At 38.9% G+C, this 19,778-nt stretch overlaps 1 protein-coding gene across 4 annotated transcripts in view; it reads left to right on the top strand.

Moving 5' to 3' along the window:
• The first annotated feature begins 12,507 nt into the window (after positions 1-12,507).
• The window catches only part of nckap1 (NCK-associated protein 1), a 42,356-nt gene continuing 35,085 nt past the window's right edge, over positions 12,508-19,778 (top strand). For 2 of the 4 annotated variants that reach the window (XM_035411591.1, XM_035411590.1), the window contains exon 1: positions 12,529-12,843. In XM_035411591.1, the coding sequence (XP_035267482.1) occupies positions 12,736-12,843 (108 nt within the window). In that variant the 5' untranslated portion in view covers positions 12,529-12,735. Of the gene's footprint in view, positions 12,844-19,778 lie in introns of all 4 variants that reach the window. The other 2 variants (XM_035411593.1, XM_035411592.1) reach the window with 2 other exon arrangements.

Genomic DNA, 19,778 nt, shown 5'->3' with positions numbered 1-19,778 from the left:
AAAGCGAGCGAACAGTGTCTGAAGGAGACGGGCTGTAGCACAAAGTATCGGACAATGAGGCAATGCGTGGCAGGGAAAGAGAGCAATTTCACCATGTGGGCGGGACCCGAAGTGCAGGACGAGTGCAGAAGCGCGATGGAAGCCATCAAACAGAGCCTGCTCTATAACTGCAGATGTAAACAGGGCATGAAGAAAGAAAAGAGCTGCTTGCGCTGCTTACTGGAGTATATACCAGACGTTACTAGGTATGCAAACTCAACATCTCGCTGGTTGGCCCAATGATAAAGCCAATAGCCTACATTTAAATTAAGGCGTGTGTACCAATTTGATCACTCACTAGCTATCACAGCAGTAAACCGAACTCGGCAAACAACTGACGCCATCGGCGTCGCACACAGTCCATGTCAAGTCCAAACAAAATGCGTAATTAGCTATGGCTTACTGACGGCGCAACTGTCTGATGCAATTACAGCCACACACACAGCATAATTCTAAAATGCTCAAGCACGCCACATTATTTCAAAACACAGAACACAGCCACGCAAACATTATAGATTTATGAAAATGTATTCTTTTGACATACGTTTGCGCATACGTTTATGTGGTGTAATTTTTCAATTGGAAAGAATGTCTAGGACAGGTCAATCTTTGGTGTTTTCCAGTGGTTCCGAAAACTATTATTATTATTATTATTATTTGTAGTAAATGTAGTAGTAGTATCGTGATGAGATCCTGAGGCCCATTGTTGTGCCATTCACCCACCGCCATCACCTCATGTTTCTGCATGACAATGCATAGCCCCATGTTGCAAGGATCTGTGCACACTTCCTCGAAGCTGAAAAGGTCCCAGTTCTTCCATGGCCTGCATACTCACCAGACATGTCACCCATTGAGCATGTTTGGGATGCCCTGGACCGGCGCATACGACAGCGTGTTCCAGTTCCCACCAATATCCAACAACTTCATACAGCTATTGAAGAGGAGCGGGACAATATTCCACAGGCTACAATCAACAATCTGATCAATTCAATGCAAAGGAGATGTGTTGCGTTGCATGAGGCAAATGGTGGTCATACAAGATACTGATTCATTTCATGGTATCTTATTTTTTGGGGAATCTGTGACTAACAAATGCATATCTGTATCCCCAATCACATGAAATCAATAGATAAGTGCTTCATGAATCTATTTCAGTAGACTGATTTACGTTTATTACCTTTGAACTCAATAAAATCTTCGAAATTGATGTGTTGCATTTATATTTTAGTTCAGTGTACATTACTGTAGACTAGCCAGATGGTTGATTAATACTTTTCGTCTGTCTGTCTATTTCTACGAACTAAAGGAGGCTCTGGTAAGTCACAGTGGTAACTGGTGTTTCCCTATTTTTACTTCATATTTGGTCACAGACTTTCAGAAGATGCATCAAACTGGAAACTTGCAGCACCAATGGAAGGAATACAGATCGTGTTAGGAATACAGATTTAAAAAGTAATGAAAAAACACTTCCTCACCCTGTGTTTGGGAATGGGCAATAGTGTAAATTTACTCACACCTTCATCGGAACTGAAGTTGCCAGACATAAGGTACGCATATATGTTCTCATGACACCCAATAGGTCAAAGTTCATTTAGACATTTACGTGTTTTTTTTACACATAAACCATGAAACCATACCACAAGCATATCGATCAGCATCATCACTTAAGATTACAAAGCCTCATTTTTATATGAATTGTGTTATTGTAGATGATGACTGTATCTTGTCCGTCTTCTCTGGGCAATACTTTAAATAGTCAACAATCCCTATAAAGAATTGGGAAAAAGAAGAGTAGTGCAATAATTATACAAACAATAAACCAAACTTCAAATATTCTTAATACATCGCATCTTGGCAGAACAATGACAAAAATATTAAATGTCAAATTCACATCTTAAAATAGGATGGCCTAACTGTCACAAAAGACATCATCATTAAAAGTTCTTAATCACTCAACTCTTTAGGACAGGGGCCTGCAGCCCTGGTCCCAGAGAGCCACAATCTCTGCTGGTTTTTGTTTTCACCTTAAAATCAGCACCCAGTTCAGACTCAAGTACCAGAATAACAATGAAAACCAGCAGTTCTTTTTGCTGTTCAAGACCAGGGTTGCAGGCCCCTGGGCTTCTGTCCAAATCAGCACACTTGCTTACTATTGAGTATAGTTGTTGAGTATATTGAATGAGAAAGTAGGCAAAATCAATTTAAACTCTAAATGTTGTGTACTTAAAATCCCAAGGTGATATACTTATTTCCAGAGTTTTGCTGAGTATGTTTGGAAGCATAATTTTCAGTAAACATGCATTTTGGGCCCATGAATATGACGCACTGCTTCGCATTAAAAATGAGGTGCAGTTCCACTTCCTCCTTCAATAACAACATGTGAGCATGGCCGCTCATTGCAGAACCTTGTACAATGCTTCCACAATACAGTTTGAAAGTAGTATTGAGGATATTTTTTGCATACTGTCCATTGAGAACTAAAACATATGCACTAACAAAGTGTGCATTATGCTTAGTAAACGGTATGTATTTTGAGGATACAGAAGGTAGGAGGCCGTGGGAACATGTTTTGAGTAGGGGGTGCTGCGCTGTCGACTCGGCCGACCCGAGTTGCTGCATACTTTTGAATTACTTTTGATGTTGATCGTATACTGCCTGGCCAAAAAAAAAGTCAAACACTCTAATATTTCATTGGACCGCCTTTAGCTTTGATTACAGCGCGCATTCGTCGTGGCATTGTTTCGACAACCTTATGCAACGTCACAACATTTATTTCCATCCAGAATTGCATTCATTTTGGGCCGAGATCTTGCATTGATGACGGGAGAGTTGAACCACTCCGTAAAGTCTTCTCCAGCACATCCCAAAGACTTTCAATGGGGTTAAGGTCAGGTGGCCAATTCATGTGTAAAAATGATTCCTCATGCTCCCAGACCCACTCTTTCATAATTTGAGCCCGATGAATATTGGCATTGTCGTCCTGGAATATGCACGTGCCATCAGGGAAGAAAAAATCCATTGATGGGATAACCTGGTCATTCAGTACATTCAGGTACTCAGCTAAGTTCATTTTATTGCCACATAACGTTGCTGAGCCTAGACCTGACCAATTGAAGCAACCCCAGATCATAACACTGCCTCCAGAGGCTTGTACAGTGGGCACTGTCCAAAAAAATCCAAACAGCGACTTTTTTTTTGGCCAGGCAGTGTATATGGGCCTTTTCAATCTGAAGGATTGCCAGGTTTGAGACGCGTGTCTGTCATTGTAGTCTGCAGAATCATTGCAGCTAACGTTGGCTGTGCTGCTATCCTCTGTGCTTGAAGTAGCATCGACAATGGCATTGTATTGTTGCTAATTCTTTGGACCGAAGTAGATGCAACGTTACTCACAACAGCTGGTTCCCGGTTTCACCTTTTTGTTTTGTTTTTTATGAATAAATGTTCTGTGGATTTTGGGTGTTTTGCCATCACGTATAAGAGTAACTAAGGTTAGCTAAACTGCGTGCGTAGCACCATGGATGTATTATTGAAGGTAGCACCATGGATGAATTACAGAAGTTTAGCACAGGTCCATTGTAACAGCAGCAAGCTCGCGCGAGTTTTTTGTGAGAGTTTCTTCACCTTGATGCTAGTCATAGCCAATGACCGGAAACAGTCACGCTCACCACTCGCGATAATAATAAAAATAAAATAAAAAGATTTGTCATTGTACAGTTTAAAATAAATATATTTATTTCTCTTAGATATGCAATATGCAATGTGTTTTTTTTACTCCCGTATCCCACCCTGGCACCTGGGGGCGGGGGGGGGGGGGGGGTGCTGAACCTGGGGGCGGGGGTGCACCCTCAGCACCCCTACTTCCCGCAGCTATGGACACAGCCCTGCTTTAGGAGCAAAGTGAAAAGGAGCATTGTTTGCAAAGTGAAAAGAATATGTGGTTGTACATTTGAATAAAATTTGAATTGACTCTGGATTTTTGATGATTTTACTTTGCTGACTCCTACTGGTCTGGAGTTCAAGAGGTACATTAAAACAAAAGGTTACAGAGGGATCTCCATACCGTATCCAACTTGTCCCATTGGTGACTGCTGAATGACATTGCCTTACTGACTCTCAACCTCACCTTACAACCAGCCCAACAGGATACTGAAGAGTAGATGATTGAAAAGGGATCTGATTAGATTACATTTAGAAGATCCTCTAATCTAGAGAGACTTTTTACATAGCATCCATTTATACAGCTGGACATACATACTGAATCAATTCAGGTTAAGTACCTGGGAACTTTCCTGCATGTTTAACGGGTGTAGCTCAGCTAGATAGCTTGTAAGCATGGTGAGGTGCTGTAAAAGCCTTCTAGCATGTTACTGAGACAGCACTCCCTGGTGACGTAACCCACAAATTCAACATAATTGCCCGTAGCTAGGGGCAAATTCGCGTTTAGCTGACATAATGCATTTGTCTTTGCAGGCACGGGTTCAAATCGAACCTTGGGTGAGTGCTTCTCACTCGTTACAGATGTTGGAGTGGAATTTCAGGCTTTGGTCCTAATATCTGTTAAATAACCCGGCTCAGCACAATATATTGATTGTGCAAATGCATAGTTGATGCGGGCATGTAGTATAATAGGTAAGGAGCTGGCCTTGTAACCTAAAGGTCACAGGTTTGATTCCTGGGTAGGACACTGCTGTTGTACCCTTGAGCAAGGTACTTAACCTGAATTGCTTCAGTATATATCCAGCAGTATAAATGGATGCAATGTCAATGCTATGTAAAAAGTTGTAAGTCGCTCTGGATAAGAGCCTCTGCTAAATGCCTGTATTGTAATGGCTCAGGATTATATTCATTAAATGCTTGGGCAAAGATGGATTCTAGTGTCTCTACAAACGTAAAGCTAATTTCTGAAAAGTCTGTCGTTATATTCTTTATCTGTCTGTGATGGCCAGTGATCAAGTTATAAATGTGATCCTTCAGGTTTGCAGGGTTCTGCTGATGAGTATGTAGCCTTTTCAGATTTTCCATAAATTTAATTTAATTTCCACATCCATTTAAATTTGGTCTAAACCTGGGTGGACAATGAGTGTCTGTATTTATCCTCTACCTCAGTTATGAGATCTGGGGGAATTCTCTCTAATGTGACAGGGACAGACGTAAATCATAATGGTTGAAATAAACAAGAACATTAACTATGTCATTCCAGCTTTATTCAACTTTATATGTAATAGATAATGATGTAGACAGGAAATGGAATTCATCATGGAATTATACTTATGAGGCCCCAAGCTATGGGAATACCTTTTAAAATCAGAAGTGTTTGAGAGGAAATGACTCTAGATGTGTGTGTGTGTGTGTGTGTGTGTGCGCGCCTGTGTGTTTGCGTGTGTGTGTGCATGTGTGTGTGTTATAGACACAAGACTTCTGCACATGCTTAACAAACTCAATATCTAAAATTCAGATTGGCTTTTTAGCAAATCACAGGTGACCATATTTACACCCAGTATGCCCTAATAATTATACATATCAACCAAAACAAGAAAAGTTCTATTTTATTGATTTTCATGAAGCGTATGATTAAATTTGGCAAGATGGCTGAGAGTAGACATTTACAGATAATGATGGTAACATGTATGATATAATTAAATCAATGTGCACAGGAAATGCAGTCTAAAATGCAGTTAAGACTGAAAAAGTCACTCTGGGGCGTGATAGATGGGGATAGATGGGCAGTGAAACAGGGTGGCACTTTTTGAACATTTAAATGAATGAAATGGCCATTTGACTGTTTCATTAATATAGATATTGGAACATTCAACAGTCTCTAATCTAATCTTTCTTTACTTCATAAGGAAATTCTAGTCTTGCTTTATCCAGATGATCTTGTTCTGCTGTCACTCACCCAACAGAGACTGCAGCTGAATCAATAATTGTTGGAGCAATTCTGCAAGACCTGGGCCAATGCAGTAAACTTTAGAAATATACAATACACTACAATTTACGCATACCAGGATTAAAGATGAGCTCCATACAGAACCATGAATTTACTGAAAGGTAAGACTAGCAGGGCATTTATGCCATTAAGAGGCAAATTAAAAGAGGCATCAGTTATGATTTGGCTCAAAATGTTCAAATCAGTATGTGGTGTGGGGATGGCTGGTTTAAGCAGCCACACCTGCCCTGGGTCAAGCTAATTAGACCTGGCCAATTGGATAATTGGTTAAGAATTAGATAATTGGCCAGGCTAATTGGACCCAGGAACAGGAGTGGCTGCACCTGTGCGTAGTGAGGTAATCAGTGCGCACAGTTTAAATCTGCCATCCCCACCCACACAAGAGAGCCTCTGTCATGACAGCGTTTTAACATCTGCTCCTTGGCAGTAACATCTTGCCAAACCTTGTAAATAAATGTGGACTATTTGAACATCTTCTCCCTGTGTCTCTGTGCTGGAGGGCCCTTTGGAAAGCCACTTCGGTGGCCTGTGGCAGGCGTGTTTGTCACACAGTAATTTAGTGAATTGCAAAATATGGCAATACGGTGAGCACCCGAAAGGAACCCTACATTCAGAATCCTGAAAGAACATCATCCATGTACACACAAAAACACCAAACAACATAGAGCACAGCAGTGTCCACTACTTTTTTACATTTTAAAAAGATCCATTACATTCTGGAAGGACCTAAAATGCCTCCCCCCTCCTCCCTACACCATTACAAGGTCTTGAAATGATACAAGCTGAATCCAGGGAAAAAAGCCCCTTGACCAGCGGCTCCTGAGTCTGGGGAGCCAACTAACACCAACTAATGCCATGCAGGACAGCACCAATCCAACAGAACCAATGAGAGTCAAACAGAGTGTGACTCAAAATTATATTACCAGCAGGGAACCAGTAAATAAGTGACAAGAAAAATGGCATGCTACCTGGTGCTAAAATGAATATGCTCTTAAACCTATTTGGCCATTCAGAAATAACTTCACACCAAGCCTGGTTTTGGAGTTAAAAACATGTACTCAGACTTTTTTAACTAGAAGAGGTGCAGCCTGAAATATAAACTAAATGTATCAGAGAAGATGAAACTTGACGTGACCTTGTGAATCTTGTGAAGGTTGATGTAAATGTAATTTTATTAGGAGGTGAAGGCAGTATTTCCACATTGTTTATGCCCCCCCCCCCCCTTCTAGTTTGACAAAAAAATGAAACTTTCATTTTTTCAGTTGAATTTACTGCAGGAGTGAAAAACTCCTGGAACACCAGGATCACTGCATTATTTCAGGTAAGACCCTCACTTTATTTCAGTTTTTATTGGAAGCAATTATAGGGGCGACATAGCTCAGGAGGTAAGACCGATTGTCTGGCAGTCGGAGGGTTGCCGGTTCAAACCCCGCCCTGGGCATGTCGAAGTGTCCTTGAGCAAGACGCAAGACCCCTAACTGCTCTGGCGAATGAGAGGCATCAATTGTAAAGCGCTTTGGATAAAAGCGCTATATAAATGCAGTCCATTTACCATCAATTACTTTTATTATAGTGGCTGAAATGTTTTATTGTTTGGTTTGTGGTATAATCTCATGACAAAACCAAACAAGTCTTTTTAGAACATTGCAAATTGTATATGCTTCAGCAACTCTGCTTCTACTTTGACTTAAGTTATTCCATGTTAATTATAAAAGACTCGCTAATCTTGTATGAAAATGCATAATTATTGTCCGTCTGGGTAGTGTAGAGGTATAAGCACTTGCCTACCACCGCAGAAACCTGGGTTCAATCCCCGGCAGCGGTACCTCTGGCTTGGTTAGACGTTCCTACGAGCACAATTGGCAGTGTTCGTGGTAGGTCAGGTTATTTACCTATATAGGTCATGTTTTTACCCGGATGCAGCCTGCCTGTGTCCTATGTCAGCTAGAAGACTTTCACTTTTCAGCCAAATGTACGGCAAATATTAAAAAACAACAACTTCTGAATATATTTCCTTACTTTATTAATGCAATAATAATTACATTTGTATTTCAAATCTTTAATCATTCCATTAGATTCCATTATAAGCATTGTTTGTCAGTTTAGTTTAACAACATTCGTTTGAAAAAGTCGACTGTTTTTTCGGCCTCTGCCAGGTGCTTTTGTTTCAAGTGACGCTGGTTTTAAACACTCATTTGTGAGGGGCTCGCGGCACAGAACGCATTTGGGGCACTCATAGTAGAGAGGACAATCGAAAAATGTATTTCCGGAAATTAACATAAATATTGTGATTAAAATATCAGTTTAGCCTAAAATTAACGTATTGTTAACAGCGATTGTACATATATGAAATATTAATGTGATATATGTGGCCTTTTAGCTCGCACTTTCCCAAAATTCCATCAATGATAATATTGGGACTCCGACAGCACCGAAAACCGATAGATTTCAGTGAACATTCGATTGTTTACATTTATGGGGTTCTGATCTGTAGGCCTCAGAAGTCGTGTCGTCATTCCCTCCAGGTTCGTTAGCATTTTCGAGACTTCCGGTTCAAAAAATAGACGCCCCTATGGGACAAATGAATGTCGATTTCTGAATTCTTTTAAAATAAATTATGACATTTGGACTTTTTTTGTATATGAAACTAGAAATACCGTCTCGCAGTTGTATGCCTCCAGCAACCAGTAGCTGGTTTGGATACAAAATGTCATTTTATCCTATTAGACATTTGTGTGAAACTTTGTCATAATTAGCATATGAATTCTTGAGTTATGGCCAAAAACATGTTTTTTGAGGTCACAGTGACCTTTGACCACCAAAATCTAATTAATTCATCCTTGAGTCCAAGTGGACGTTTGTGCCAAATTTTGTAGAAATTCCCTCTAGGCAAAAACGTGTTTTATATTCCCTCAAGGCAAAAACGTGTTTTGTGAGGTCACAGTGACCTTGACCTTTGACCACTAAAATATAATCAGTTCATCCTTGAGTCCAAGTGGACGTTTGTGCCAAATTTGAAGAAATTCCCCCAAGGCGTGCCTGAGATATCGCATTCACGAGAATCGGGACGGACAACCAGAAAACATAGTGCCTCCAGGCACAGCTGTGCTGTCACGGAGGCATAAAAATAATGCTTTTTACCCATTTTTTATCATCTAAAAAAATTCTGTGTCATTTTAAAAAAACAATTGCTAACGGCTAAGTGGGGTTAGCCACTCAAGATGACCCGTCGCACAATTACAACATCACACACACAGCTGTTTCGATACACGCGCAAAAACCTTTTTCTTCCCGTTGTTTCCCGTTAGTGTAATAAATTATACATTTTTAAACTTTTTACAGATGTATATATTGTTGTAAACATCTTAATATAACTAGGCTACTTGTGCTTCACAAACGTTGCCAGGGAACCGCAAGAGCTGTAACATGCGCAGCTGTGTTAGCTTTTTGTTAGAAAAATAATAGTTTCAATTGAAAAACGACATCGGAATTCAGCGGATCCAGTGCCATTTAACAGAGAAATGTGTCCGGATAAAAACGTCCAGGTTTTAAACGCCAGCTTAAATCACAGACTGTGACAGGGATGGTTATGTGAAAATCCATTCATTTTTTTCATAGAGAAATTTCCCCGGAATTCCATATATGGGCAAGGTTTTTGCTCTGCATTACGTCAGACTTCTGAAGCCTATTGATGACAGGGTGTGTTTTTCACATTTACCGTTCGATCGAGCAAGTACAATTCAAAGTACATTTTTATGCGTTAGTGCTGTCAGATTGTGCTAGTTACTTCACATTAACCTTGTACGACGATCAATAAAGGGTAACAGCACAATACCACTTAATTCTTGTCACTTCTATCACCACTGTAATGACCTAAAATAAGGCAACAAACTACCTTTCCTGTGAAAAATGTATTGTCGAGTTCACGCGCATACACTGCTGGCGACATTCTAAAGCTCCGTTTTGCCTCCCCCTACTCATAGCCATTCTTACGTGTGGCGGTAAATCCATACTTTATGTATGCTGCCTCATACTTGCGAGTTTTACTTAGCCAGGAGTTCTTCGGATTTTTTGCAGCTGGGCTGTTGGTCTGCTCGTCAAGTCTTTTCCTTTTCAAAAACTTGTCCATTTTTGTGAGTTAGCACAAGCTAGATAGAAGCTAGCAAGCTAGCTAGCTAGCTAAATTTCAGGAGCAGAGCAGCTTCGTGGCAGGCGCAGACCGTCACCAGGTCAACACTGACAGTATGTGATGAATGATGTTTTGACTGGCAGGCAATTAGAAAGATTGGCATGGCAAATACGATTTTGATATGTTATATATTATTATTAATTATTTTATAATAATACACATAATAATAATATTAATTCAATTTTATTTTTCAATTATTATTATTATTATTTTTTAGCATTTTCCCCTCATCTTCCTTCCAATTTGCTGAGGCCCCCTGGCAGCCCCCACTTTGAAAACCACTGGCCTAGAGGCAGCGGTGTCTTTGGCACATGACACCACTATTGTCTTCTCAGCCATAGATCCCCTCCACCCCACTGCTGCCACACCCCACACCTCCACACAAGCTGATGGCTATACAAATCAGACCAACAGGTGCGCTTCTACATTAACACCATTATGAACAAAACAAAAGGGATGTGCTTACATATAAACACTAGTACGCATCCACCGAAGCTTCAGTGTCTCAATGCTTCAATTTTCTGACCTTAGCATTAATAACAGCTTATCACAACTGGAACTGAAAGGAAAAAAAAAAAACCATTTTATTTTATTTTATAATTTTTTTCTACACAGGGATTTAATTTAGGCTGAACACTGTGAGGACCCCCTACTCTGCTGCCCGTGCTGCTCGTTGTGGTATTGTTCACAGGTGCCTGAAGTGCAGAGCAGAGGGTCATTGGTGCAATTGGGAGCCCCTGTGTTCAGGGCTCCCAGAGAGAAGATGCCTGTCTCCAGTTTGATTGAGAGCTCTCTGCCCACTGTTTGGTTTCTCTTTTGGTGTTGGCTGTGTTTTTGGTTTTACACCATACAACATTGCTTCAGCATACTTTTCATACATCCAGTCACCTACACTACTGATAATGCTGAATTTCACACCCCATGTTTGTCTTGTTTTTGGTATAATTAGGTTATTTCAAATAAATGTGAATTTGCTTTTCAAATGCATCAGTGTGTGTCTCCCTTTTTGCCATGGCCCTTGAGCCAGGTAGTGACAACAAAAGCAAGCAGATACCAATTAATTCTGCTGCCCAATGATCCAGTACTGAACTGAGAGTGTATGGCAATGCATGGCCGGCCTACACTAAAACACCAGCAATAATTGCTGGGAATGTGATTTCACAGAAATGACTACATAATATTATAGGTATGGATCTGTAGAGTAAATGTATACCCCCTTTCATTTGGTAACAATTTTTTTTTTTGGCAGTAATCTGGTAGGCAAATGAGCCAGTACTGAACTGAGAGTGTATGGTGGGGCTACACTAAAACACCAGCAACAATTGCTGGGAACGTGATTTCAAAAAAATATTGCATAATCTTGAAGATATGGGTCTGTAGAGTAAATGTATACCCCTTTTCATTTGGTAGCAATTTTTAGTTTTAGCAGTAATCTGGTATGCAAACGAGCCAGTACTGAATTGACAGTTTATAGCAATGCATGGCCGGGATACACTACAACACCAATTGCTGGGAACGTGATTTCAAATAAATTATTGCATAATTTTTAAAAAATACAAAGTAATATTCCAGGCTCAATTTAAACCACCCTAACAGCAAGCTAGTAATTTAAACCAGCCAATTAGCAAGGGAGTAGCTAGTAATTTAAACCAGCCAAATAGCTAACAAAAGATAGAAGCAAGTAGCTAGCGATTGTGTACAAATTGTATCTGAAATGTTTCTAGATAAAAGGTAAGTCTCTAGCAAAGCTCAAAAACCGTGGTTACTGTAATGTCATTCTTCGGGACTAATTAAAGCTATCAACGTTAATTCTGTGCTTGTATTTTGATAGAAACTCACTGGAAGTTTTGACCGGAACTTTTATACTGGAAGTCTAATTGTTGCTAGCTCTGATCTCCGTCTCACTTCCGTAAATTAGGACTCATCATCTCTCATTCTACTTATTCTCTCTATATCATATCTATAATACTCATCCATGCAGCCTCAGTCACAGCACATGTGTGCAGATTCGCCGCAACACAATTAAATCTCGCGTTTACTTCCAAAAGGTTTGTCTTTCGAACCTTCCTGCCTGCCCGGGCAGCTAAGCTGTTTGCCTGAACAAACAAGCTGAAAGAAAAAGAATGGTCGTTTTACGGGTGGAGGTCAAACACTATCCAGTCACCCAGAAAGAAAGGGCCATGCACAAATAACTTAGTCCTCCAGAAATCTGTCCTACACAAAGACAAGAAACGTGTTCATTTAACATAGCTATAGCAAACTCACGACCGATCCAACTGCAAATCATGTTACATTGCAATGCGGAAATATATTAGTGGGGGGATTCGTGTCACGTGGCCTGCGTCGGTGTTGCAGGAAACAGCCTCGTTCTGAGAGTCTGGGCAACACCTAGAGAAAACAGGGGCACGATAGAGCGGAGTGTTGGGGTTTAGCGTCGTTGTTTACCCGTAATATGGGCAGATTGTAACACTAAAACATACGGGCTATAATATTGAGGTGAAAAACACTACATAGGATAGTTTTACGGCGTGTATAGATTTGTATAACACTAAGAGGCAGCATGTCGCGAGGGGTGCTGCAACCGAGCCAGCAAAAGCTGGCGGAGAAACTGACCATCCTAAATGACAGGGGAATCGGGATGCTGACCCGCATCTATAACATCAAAAAGGTACGGTATGAGTGGAGTGCATAATATTTAATTTCATAATGCGCTCTGAAATGAAAATGCTTGCTGGGTATGCTTTATTTTTTAACGTGGAAGCCATGACTGCCCGTGGATTTGAAACATGACTCTGCATAGCGTAGGAATGAGAAGGAATTCAATCAAGGCCCCAAATGCCATGAAGCTAACTAGCTCGCTCACAGGGTGTTACTACTTTGAAAATGATACTAATGGATGTATACTCGAATATCCCTTTGAAATTTAATTTATTTAAGCTTACCTACTGGTCGCATCTTCTGTTGATCACAACATGAGCGTAACAATTAAGGCTTTGTTGATGTGTGATTGATGCATCAAAACAACGTTGAATGGAATACTGATTGAAACGATATGTTAGCTAGCTAGCTAGCTCCCGATCGACTGTGTTAAGTCCGATTTTATGTTCTATTTATTTGTTTCCTTAGATCTCCCTTTCCAGTTAACCAAGGCTGCCTAGCTAGTAATCTAGTATTCGGCAACGTTTTTATTATGTCATGTCTAGTTTATAATAGCTAACGAAGTGGCCAATACCGAGCTCTTAAATGACATTCGTACATCACGTCGTTTGAATTATTGACAGATTGTTGTATCCTAGCTATTTTATTATTAAATGCGTGTAACCGGACAGAAAATGTTCATTATAAAAAAGCAATTCGCTTACCCAGCATCACATTTTTTGACTCGTCGGTTTTAATTACATTAGTATTTGATACAACATTACATGAAAAGAATGTGACGTTGATCGGTTTTGAGGATACATTTTGCTATTAATTTATTTTTCCACGGAACAGTTGCTCCTAGAAGGAAAACAAGATACCCTGCTCCAATTTCACCGCTTACTGTTTAGTTTAGGCATGCATTTTGATACATGAAAGAACTAGGACTGAGATTTAGGCTAACACATTTCCAAACCATTAGCAAGGTGAAAGGAGCTCACCTAAATCATCCAATATACGCATTTTAGCGCATATTGTGTAATGTAAACGATAATTTTCTCAATTCTATTCTGAAGTGCAGCCCAAACTAAACTAAAGCCAGGTGAATTAAATTAAACTAAAGGCCCAATTTAACCATTACAATTTGGTAGTAGCTGTTTTTGGGTACAGGTACTCCCGAAACTACCAGCATTTATTGGGTTGTTATGCTTCACAAGCTCATCTTTGATTCCAACAGTTTGTGAGACATTGTCATTATGATGTGTCCACTATAGTGTGCTAGTAGCTGTTTCCAGTTAACCTTATTTGAAAACCCAGACATGTACACACACTGTCCTTCACCATATTGTTAGATCACTGTTTATCAAGGCCTGGTACAAATACTATGTATTGTGGGAGTAATAGTGGAACCGATCACAATGTTAGACAGGGGCAGAAGACTGTCAGCTTTCTGAACTGTGGTGATTGATGTAAAACCCAACTACAGAGACCAATCTCTTAATATGCTTAGAAACTAATTGTGGTTGCATATGAAGAGAGGGGACACATTCCACATTAACTGGATTTCTGAACTCATTGCATTCTGGATCATGTGACACATTTGTCCAGGAATCTGAGGCTATTTAGATTTGTCATAGGCATTAGAAGTTCACGATTTTCATAATAGTATAGTATTTTCCACAGTAGCTTCCCATAATCTAGTATTAGCTTACAATAACAATATTAGTCTATTTAAGTTTGGGAATGAACAACTTAAAATTAGGAAACACAACTACAGCTAAAGGGAAACACTGTAATGGAGTTACCTCAATAGGTTGCTAGTGTAATGCACTTAGTAAGTTAATGCCAACCAACTGCAGTAAGCTTGCTAACTAGCTCAATTGAACACAATTAGAGAATGAGAAAAGGCATCCAGAGGATTGTAAACAATTCACCAGTCTTGGTTTTTCCATGGCCATTGGGTTGATTTTTAGTGCAATTAAGCTGTGGTTATGTGGCTTCTCGTGTTGTGTATAGCATTTTAATCCTTTCTATTTTGAATAGTTTCATAATAATGTACAACCCATCCATGGTCCTGGTTGCACATTTTATGTGTGGAGATCTGTGAATGTGAGTGAAGTTTGCAATGTGGATGTGATTGATTTGAGCACTACAAAGGAAAATGTAAACCCCTAACAATGGAAGTACCAGTCAACTGAGGAATCTTATTTCTTGCTCTTGGCAAATTAAAATTGAAGACTGTCACATTCATTTAATTATTTGTGTTCTTGACAGTAACAGTGTCACTGTGCAGTGTGCATTGCACTGTTTTTTAATAGGATAAAACAGAATATTTGAGTCTGGGGAAAAAAACTAAAAATGATCTGGGCCATTTCAAATGGTAATTTGAGATGAGCTGCTAGAAGTATTTTAGAAAGGAATAACCTAGATATACACATAGGTTACTATAAGGCATTGTGTCACATTTCAGTGGTGTTACTGAAAAATTACTGAAAGACACTGTGTGCAGCCTCTGTTCTCAGGGGCTTAGAATATGTGGTGTGGAGCATTGCATAAATGCCTCTCTTTGATTGGCAGTCAGGTTTGATAATCAGTGCTCAGCACATTGTTACACTGCAAAGCTGGAAATGGCACTTGGAGACCCACCTGGTATGCACAAAAGTAATCTGGTACTACATCTGATAAAGTCAAGTAAGAGGGATCAGGTCTCAGTAGTGATATCTGTTTCACAATCATCTTGATTGTTCAGCAATCAATCCAGCAGGCTAGTTTAAATATAGGTTTTTTAAAATAAAATTCATTGCTGTGCCTTCATTGTTTGTAGCTCATCGATTATCACTGGTGAAAAGATGAGCATTAAAATGGAACAAGATCTGAATGCAAATAGCTATAGATTCAGTCACCCACATTCTCCATAGTTAACAGAAAGCTTCAATAAGGTCTATTTTAATAAAAGTGAATTATGGAAAACTCCATTGATACTAGACAGGAGAATAGCATTCCATGCATGCCCTTACAGCAGGATTCTACAACATGAGTCATCTGACTTGGATTTGAGTTGCAAATTTTCTCAGCTCAAGACTTGAGTGAAATGTAATGATTTTAGACTTGCCAGAGATTCAAAAACAAATGTCTTGATTTGAGGATTGGCTCGATTTGGAACACTGACTCAAGCTTTATTTTAAAAGACACTAGTTAGATTTTTTGTAGTTGTGATATGTGTTCACCTGTTCTCCCCACTCCTTCATTAAGCATTGTGCCTCTTGCCCTTAAAATGTTATGAATATCAGGATAAAAAATACAACACTTTCCCAGGTCAAACAAGAGCAGATGTCAGACAAGGAGTGATTCAGGGATAAATCAGTTTGTTTCTCTGATAAATCTCTGTTTTGCACCAAGTTTAGAGCTGAGTTGTGTGCAAGAATGAAAAACGGTTACACAGTTGTGGTCACGTTGGTTATGAGAACAATCACTGAATCAGAAGGGTACTCTTGACCATGCCTCATGTGGTATCATTAATATGTTCATATGTCATACTTCTTGAGAATGACTCTTAAACCAGGCATGGGCAATTCCTGGTGGGCTGGTATGTATCCAGGTTTTTCTTCCCACCAGTTACCCTGGCTAAATTAGCTATTGGGCTATATAGGCTACACAATCACTGGTTCACTTGTAGATTAGATCGCTGCAAAAAATTTCATATAGAGACACAAGAACAGTCTTCGGTTGTCATTTGTGCGTTTATCAAGAAATGTTGCTAAAAATCTAAAATAGCATAAATGTTAGGGCAAATTAAGTAATTAAGGCCAGAAGTTCTCATGAAGAGCAGAAACGCATGTGGCCCTTATTGCCCACCTCTGGTCTAAACTAATAACACATAGTTGACCGATATACAGTGGAGGAAATATTAATGATTTTCATTTAACTTCTTTTTCGCGGAAGGTAAGGAGCATTTATCATTGTTTTTTTGTTTTTGTTTTTTGACTCTCCATTAATCAATCTAATGTTATTATAGTATAAATTTTGGCTAACATATAATGTCATTAATCTAGCTAGCTAGTTGGTAGACAGTTACATTAGCTTTTAGTTAATGTTTTAACCTGCCCAGGTACTACACATGAAAACGAGCCAACTTCAGCACATTTAGCTACATGAATGTGAAAACTGTGTTGATCAATGTGCATTGTCCCTGTTAAATTGTATATAAATATAATACATATAATTACTGAAAACAAAACAAGATGAATTAAAAATATAATGTTCCCAGACGTTGCAGTCAGTGTAGTGAGGGTTAAGCAAGAAACCATGCTGGTATTTGTGTTTTTTGCTTCTCCAGCCATCACAGTGATCACGAAGGCACGGTCTTGGCACTTAGCCAGTAGTCACTGATATTGATGTAGCTAGCTATTTAATGTTTACAGTAGGTTCAGTTAAAAGAAATCTAAGCAACAGATTAAGATTAATCTTGGATGAAGCATTAATCTGATTATTTCTATTTTTTTTCAGCATCTGGTGATGCCAGATAATAAATACGTTATTATTACAGAGGCTTTGTCTTTTTATGTCACAAGTTAACTATAGTTGATTTTTTTGCCGACATGCCTAAACAAGCAAGTGTGAAAAACATTTTTAAAAAGTGTGGAAAAACGCTTCATATACTGCACTGAGAGTTCAGCAATTCGATACACATGCAAAATGGAGATGTATACAAGTGCACACGTTTTTGACTTTTCAAATTTACAGCCGGGCGGCTCCTTCACTGGTAGCTCCCTGGGCAGCATGATTGCCTGTGGGACCAACAGACGGGAGACAGGCATGGTTTAAAATCCCCCTTTGGGCTCAGAGTAATCTTTGTTGTTTCACTGGCTTTCTTGTTAATTAGTAATTTCCTCAAAAATTGAACCTACTTTTGCAACTGTGTAATCTTTGCAGGAAACAAATGTATTTTTCTGGAATCCAAATAAAATACTGTACACCTACACTTAGTTTTGCTATTAACATTTTCGCAGAGTTTAATATCAACCTTGCTAACGACTTGACCGACTGAGTGTATAACGTTCAGATGGCTTCAAAATTGAGCACTGGCTTGTCATTCAGTTTGGTAGGTAACGTTACCAGTCGAATTGAAACTGGCTCAAGATGATGATTCTTCATGACAGGTATAGAGATTTTCTTAAAAAGTGATTGAAAAGTGTTAAATGGACTGCTCTGCCATTTCTACTTTTCAATACTTTTTAACAAGGTTACTGGTGCTCCCCTGAAACTCCTCATTTTTCTATATTAATGTTAGCTAGCCCTATATATTCTGTACCAACATACCAGGTCTGTTGTGTAGAATAGCCCATTAAAAACACTTCCATTTACAAATATGACATATGTCATATGACATATGTATTCAGATGGTAAGAAAAAAAAAAAAACACAGGGCCAAGTTACTTGAAACAATTTAGGAAACATTGGGTAGCATTGCTTTGGAATACAGCTTGTGTAATTTGTGTGAGCTAAGACCCAGTATTGTTTATTGTAATGTGACATGATTTTGATATCAATGCTTTTAATGGCAGGTCTAAAAAAAACATGTAGGCCAGGTCTAGTTGATACATTTGATTAATTTAGGAACTTTTTAGCCGTTATTGTTGAATAATGTGCACTGCTCATATTTAACCCCTTAACTGGGACTTGGATGCTAACATTCAGTGGTTTAATAAAATAAATGGGCTCCAAGGTCAGTCAAAAAATAACGGTTTTTCTTGGCTCAAAATAGGGCTTAGGTGGTTATTTTGTGTGACAGCAGCTACGGTCGGTCAGGGTTTACTGCCACCGTCAACTCGCTGCGTTGTCTCCATATATTTAGCTTTATTTGGAATATAAAGTTCTAGTCTTCAGGAGCCCATCACCATGCATTGAGTTGTAGGTTCCCAAAAATGAAACATGACAAAAATGAAAAATTGGAACAATAAGTATTTATTGAGTCGTTACATATTCCACAGGAATAGTGGTATTTTGAATTGCAATATATTTTGAGATGGGTTTCATTTTTGTCACAGAAAACTTGGTACAATATTTATTTACCTATTAACTTAATGAATCCACACAAGTGCCAATTTACTGTATTTAAATTATTTTCATAAATTCACTCAAAGAACGCTTGCACCATCCTTTTTGTCTTTGGTGTTCCTTATACCCTACAAAACATTAAAGGATTTTCTGAATTTTCTTTTTCTTTTCAATTTGTACAATCTGCAAAAACACTGTAGTTTATTATCGAAGAATCCACTTAATTTCATCATGGATTATTGCATAATTTGGGTATTTGCATAGAATTGCCAAATCCCAAACCATTTACGATTCATTCCATTGTAAAGAGATTGTGTATTTGTATGAACCATTAGCACATATTTTTGGATATTTTCATGGAATTATGTCCAATGACATGGCATAATGATCTATAAGTAGGCTATGTGTTAAAAGTGGCATAAATAAACGACAATTGCTCTATAAAGAACCACAAAAAATTTTGAAGGTAGGTGGTTTTTGTTGAAAATCACGTCGATAGCAAGTGGCATGCATTTCAAACATTTTTAAACTTGAAATGCAATATTATTCATGAGGGGAATTGTTCTAATAAATTCATGGGCCATTTCACTTTGTTTTACAGGTTTTTTTTTTTGTTTTGTTTTTTTGCACAATTTCGCCTGTGGACGACTTGAAAAAACATTTAGGCAGCCCACCCAAGACATTTTAATGTAGGAAAAACCCAGAATAATTCTATACTGTACAACTATACAATAGGCCCTTTTCACGCTGCGTGTTCCAAGAGCGGAGGTAGGCAAAGGCAGTGGAGTTTTACTTCCGGTTCTCTACCGCCCCCATTGAGAAAAGCTAGACTATGACGCAATCAAATCGCAAATGTCACTGTAGTGTCCTGTATAAATCAGAGTAGGACGGAGAATGGAGAGTTTTGTC

The sequence above is a fragment of the Anguilla anguilla genome, chromosome 3, assembly GCF_013347855.1.
Source record: "Anguilla anguilla isolate fAngAng1 chromosome 3, fAngAng1.pri, whole genome shotgun sequence".
NCBI lineage: Eukaryota > Metazoa > Chordata > Actinopteri > Anguilliformes > Anguillidae > Anguilla > Anguilla anguilla.
Note: the sequence above shows the minus strand (reverse complement) of the source record. Positions and strands in the feature narration are given on the sequence as shown.